This window comes from Belonocnema kinseyi, chromosome 10 (assembly GCF_010883055.1).
Source record: "Belonocnema kinseyi isolate 2016_QV_RU_SX_M_011 chromosome 10, B_treatae_v1, whole genome shotgun sequence".
Lineage (NCBI taxonomy): Eukaryota > Metazoa > Arthropoda > Insecta > Hymenoptera > Cynipidae > Belonocnema > Belonocnema kinseyi.
The window spans coordinates 36,580,468-36,585,793 of record NC_046666.1 but is presented as its reverse complement, the minus strand read 5'-3'; the positions used below and the strand labels follow the sequence as shown (position 1 = coordinate 36,585,793).

The window sequence follows — 5,326 nt, the reverse complement described above, 5'->3', positions numbered from 1 at the left end:
ACCGTTCTCGTCCTACTCTCCTGAGAAACTGTGAGAGCCAGCAGTTCTAGGAAGGCTAAGAACGGGGGGACTGAAAGCGAGAGTTTGGTTTATTTTCCTGTTCGTGTTACGTCACGTCATAACTGCGAGAAGACGTTGTAGATTCTCGATTCTCTCCTCTCTAGAGGAATAAACGTTAGCTCCAATATCGTCTTATTTTAAACAGCTAACACCTTGCAACCTTGGTGAGCCTACTAGGATTTGTTTCAAGATGATTTTTTCAAATAATCCATATTAATTAATTAATTTTAGTTTTAATTCGATAAGGACTTCTTTTACAACTATATGCATTCTTTCTATTAGCCTTGGGCTTAATTTGAGGCAAAAATAAAAAGAAGGCCAACCGAACTTTCAGACCTTTTTTCTGTGAATTTGAGTTAGTAATTTGGTGTTGCAATTAATCAGGGATTGGTTGATTGTTGACTGGATTGAGTATATCACCCTTTTTATGGATCATTTTTACTAGTATACGAAACCAACCATCCGGCATTTTTTCTTGATCTAGAAGTTTACTGAAATGTTTCATCAGTTATTCTAGCCAATTATCTGGCAAATTAAAAAAAATGCTTGTGCTGTTAGAGGTGAGCCAAGTTCTAGCTTAGTATCATTATTGATAAACAGATATATTTCTCGTTCAAATCATATACGAAACTACGAACATTGCCGACGTTTCGTGAGCATTGCAGTTCACTTCTTCAGGGGGGTTTTATGATTTCAATTACTTTTCTATGTTTTCTTGGAAAGATATTATGTGTTTTTACGATAACGGTTGTTTTTTCAAATAAAATTTTATATCCCATTTAGATATAATGCTCAGCTAGTGCTGATTGCGCGAAATGTTTTAGCCTGACTTTACTATCATGTTCCTTTATACGTTGGCTCACTAGGATGGCTCAAAAACTCTTTTTCTTTACATGGCAACGATGTCCCTCATGTTATTCCAAATCCTACAAATAAAATTCCGTATTTTTTTCTTTTTATTTTTTTTATTTTAACAGATACCTGTTTTGACTTGAAGTTTCCTATATGAAATGCATTGGGGAAAATCTCTTTTTTGAGTCTTTGGAATAACTTTTAAAGGTATAAAAAATGTGACGAGAAAGTATAGGGCCTTGTAGAGAATTATCCCATAAAGAATTGCATGCATTAGACATACGGGTTTGACACCCCTAACACACCCCCACGAGTACCTGAACACTACACTTAAAACAAAAAATGTCAATTCCTCATGAAATTCACATTTTGAGCACTGCATTCTGGTCTTTTCCTGCTTAAAATCATTATTTATTAGTCTAGTGGAACATATTTGATCATTGGTAAATTAGTTTTTAATTATTTAAGCAAAGGGAATTTGTTTAAATATTTTTGTCTGAAAATTGGTTGTTTTTACCCCTTGAAGTTGTTACTATTAGTCTATTGGAATGTTTAATAACATTAGTTAATTCATTTTTAATTGTTTAAACAGACAGAAATTGTTTCAAAAATATTTTGAAACAATTTCTGTTTTGTTGAGTTTTTTTCAAAATTTCGCTTTTTTCTTTAAAAGTTATTAATATTGGTCTGGTGGAATATTTATTAACATTAGTTCATTAATTTTCAATTTATTAAACAAATTAAATTTGATTAAATAATTTCGTTTCGAATTTTATTTTAAATAAAAATTATTACTGCGACTCTAGTGGAATATTTCTCAATATTGATTCATTGATTTTTATTTATGAATACAAATTTAATTTTTTTTTAAAACCTCGCTTCTTTTTGGTGAAAATTCGTCGAACTGGTATTTTGTTATCGTTAATGACATACACTTTATTTAAAAGTATTTTCTAAATGTGTAAGCAATAAATTATTATTATTTGAAAATAAACAATAATTTATTGTTTTAAAATTTTAAAAATATTTTAAAATAAATTTATGTCACTTAATGAAAATAAACTGCCAGTTCTAAGAATTTTGAAAAACACAAACATTTTTTACACAAATGGGATTTGCTTAAATAATAAAAAATTATTCAACCAACTTTGTTCAATATTCCACTAGACCAATAGTAATAATTTTTATTTGAAAAAAAAATTCAAAAAGTAAAATAATCGAAGAATTTTAATAAATATTACACTGAAGAAATATTAATAATTTGCAATAGAACGAAACTATATATTATCAAATTCCATTTGTTTAGAAAATTCAAAATTAATTAACTACTGTTAATGAATATTCTACTAGAGCAACAGTAATAATTTTTAAGGGAAAGAAACGAATATTAGAGAAAAAAATTATTGAAACAAATTCTATTTGTTTAGACAATAAAAAATAATAAAAAAATGTAAATAAATATCCTACTAGACTAGTGGTAATAATTTTGAGGGAAAAAGGTAATTTTAAAAAACAAATTATTTAACCAAATTCCATTTGTTAAAATAATTGAAAAATGATTAACCAATGATAATAAATATTCCACTAGAGCAATATTAATAATTTTGAGTAAAAAAAGACGAGAATACAGTATTCAAAGAGTCCATTTCATGAAGAATTGACATTTTTGGTTTAAAGGGTAGTTTTAAGGTACTTGCAGGGGTGTGTTAGGGGTGTCAGACACATATGTATAATGTATGACATTCTTCGTTGGGTAATTCTCTACAGGCCCCTATATTTTCCCGTCACATTTTTTCAAATCCTAAAAAATTATTCTAAGAACTCAAAAAAGTGATTTTTCTCCATGGGAAACTTTAAGTCAAAACCGGCACCTGTTGAAATTTGAGATAATATAAAAAATAAATACAAAATTATGGAATTTCTTATTTCGGATTTAGAATAAATTGGGGGAGTGATTGCTGCCTTCTAGCATGCAAAAAAATGTTGCCATGCGGTTGTCGAATTTTCACAGGTTGTTTAAATATAGTTTGGATATTGAATTTGTTGAGAATTGTTCCTTTTTGTTCTGTGACACCTTGACAAGGGAATTTATGACCGATTGTTTTTGAGATGGTTAATGGTGGAAAGAAGCATGTGGGTATCTGTTTGCATGAGTGGGTTTTCTGTAAACTTTATGTCATAATGTGTTAGCAGATTTTTTAAAAATTATGACGTCCAAGAAAGTCAATTTTCCGAGTTGTTCAATTTCCCTTGTGAAATGGATATTAAGATGTAATCGATTGATAAAATCGAAAAACTTATTTAGTTCAACTGGACCATGTCTCCAAATGACAAAAGTGTCATCAACGTAATGAAGCCAAAATTCCGGTTCAAGTTTGGATTGGTTGAAAATTGTAGTTACTATATGTTCCATAAAGATGTTGGCTATCACATGTGAGACTAGGGATCCCATTGCTGCTCATGAGGTTTGCTTGTAGAAGTGGTTGTTGAAAGTATTATGGCTTATTATTAGATTTAATGCTTTAATGATGATTAATTTTGATAAAAAGAGAAGATAATACGAAGAAAATAAGAAGAGAAGACGCATCATCGTGAGAACATTAAATCTATTATTAAAGAACTCTGCAAGGAGAGTATTCTGGCTAAAACCAACACCGTTAGTAAGCTCAGGACTTCTAAAGGTAAACTACTAACACTCTTAGCTTTTTAAACGGCACAGGGACAACAAAGTCGTCTAAAAATTCTTACAATTGAAAAATAATTTCAGAACATTTAAATCCAAATCAATTATGAATAATGCAGGTTTGCTTTCTTGAAAGAAAAAATACAACACACTGAATTTGTTTTGTCCACTACTTGCAAAAAATATTAGAACTTCAATTTCTCCTATCTAACACGCTCAGATTTAAAATTTGGTCTACATTAAACCGCATATCTTTTGATACATCCCAACGGATTAAAGATCTTTCTACTTAAAAACCAAAAATGAAACTTGACAAATTACTTCCAGTAAGGCAAACAAGACTAACTGATACAGTAAAAAATACAATGTCTTAATAATACTTACTTCTCTTTCAATAACCAATTCTACGAAAAAACCACAGGGGTAGGAATGGGATCCCCAGTCTCACCCTTAATAGCGAAATTTTCATGGAACATCTAGAAACTAAAATCTTCAACCAATCTAAGCTTAAACCATAATTTTGGTTCCGTCACATTGATGACACTTTTGACATTCGGCGACATGGACTAGAACTAAATAAGTTTTTCGATTTCATCAATAGATTACATCCTAATATGCAGTTCACCATGGAAATTGAAAAAAAAAACGGAAAATTGCCTTTCTTGGACGTATTAGTTTAAAAGAGATATGATTACACATTAAGACATCAAGTTTGCAGAAAATCTACCCATCTAAACAGATAAACAAATCCAAATACAGAAGGATTAGACAAACAAATTGATAAGGTAATAAAAAAATACACTCAAAACAACAAGTCAACACAACTTACATAAGAAAGAGAGAGTGCGAGAAACGAGCATTATCCTACCCTACATCCAAGGTGTCACAGAACAAGTAGGAAAAATTCTCAGCAAACCCAATATCCAAACCATATATAAACCACCTGCGAATATAGGGCAACCGCTAAATAACCCCAAAGACATGAAAGCATCCCTTAGTCATCCGGGAGTATATAAAATCCATTGTTCTTGTGACAAAGTCTATACTGGAAATAATGGGAGAGAGGTGTGCTAACGTATAAAAGAACATGAGAATAAAGTCAGCACTAGCTGATCATTATATCAAAACGAGGCATAAAATTATATATGGCAAAACAACTATCATCGTAAAAGCACACAATACCTTTCCAAGGAAACATAGAGAAGCAATCGAAATCTTAAAACACACTAATAACATCGATGGAGATAATGGATATAATACCAATCCCATTTGGCTTTCCGTCCTCCCAGATTAAAAAAAATACTTGATTGGCCAATTAGGTTCGACCAGTCCCCACAATGGGGCGCTCTGGCCAATCAAAGGCATCGTAGAGAGTATAGATAAGAACAACATAACCTGATACCTCAATTTAAGGTTAACCCTGCAGAAGTGAACTACGATGTTCACAAACCGTCGGCAAAATTCTATGTTTTTTGTGACTTTCGCTAAGATACTCGAAAGAGAACAAATCAAATTTCAAATAATAAGATACTTGGTGTATAAAGTAGAAAGAATTTGCCCAGAAAAGAAAAAGCAATTACCTAATACTTCATAAAAAAATTCAATATAATGTTCTTGGAGGAGAGAAGCTTAATCTTTTTTTTTAATTCAACCAAAACGAAATAATAAAATACTGCTAAGTAAAATAGATTGCAGTATTTTTGAATAGACTGCAATTTAGAGTGCTTCATT

General features: G+C 30.7%; 1 protein-coding gene across 1 annotated transcript in view; it reads right to left on the bottom strand.

The window, feature by feature from the left end:
- Positions 1–4,459: 4,459 nt before the first annotated feature.
- LOC117181077 overlaps positions 4,460–5,326 on the bottom strand; it is an 11,217-nt gene continuing 10,350 nt past the window's right edge. Inside the window, exon 2 of the mRNA XM_033373646.1 lies at positions 4,460–4,538. Coding sequence (XP_033229537.1) covers positions 4,460–4,538 — 79 coding nt within the window. The remainder of the gene's footprint in view (positions 4,539–5,326) is intronic.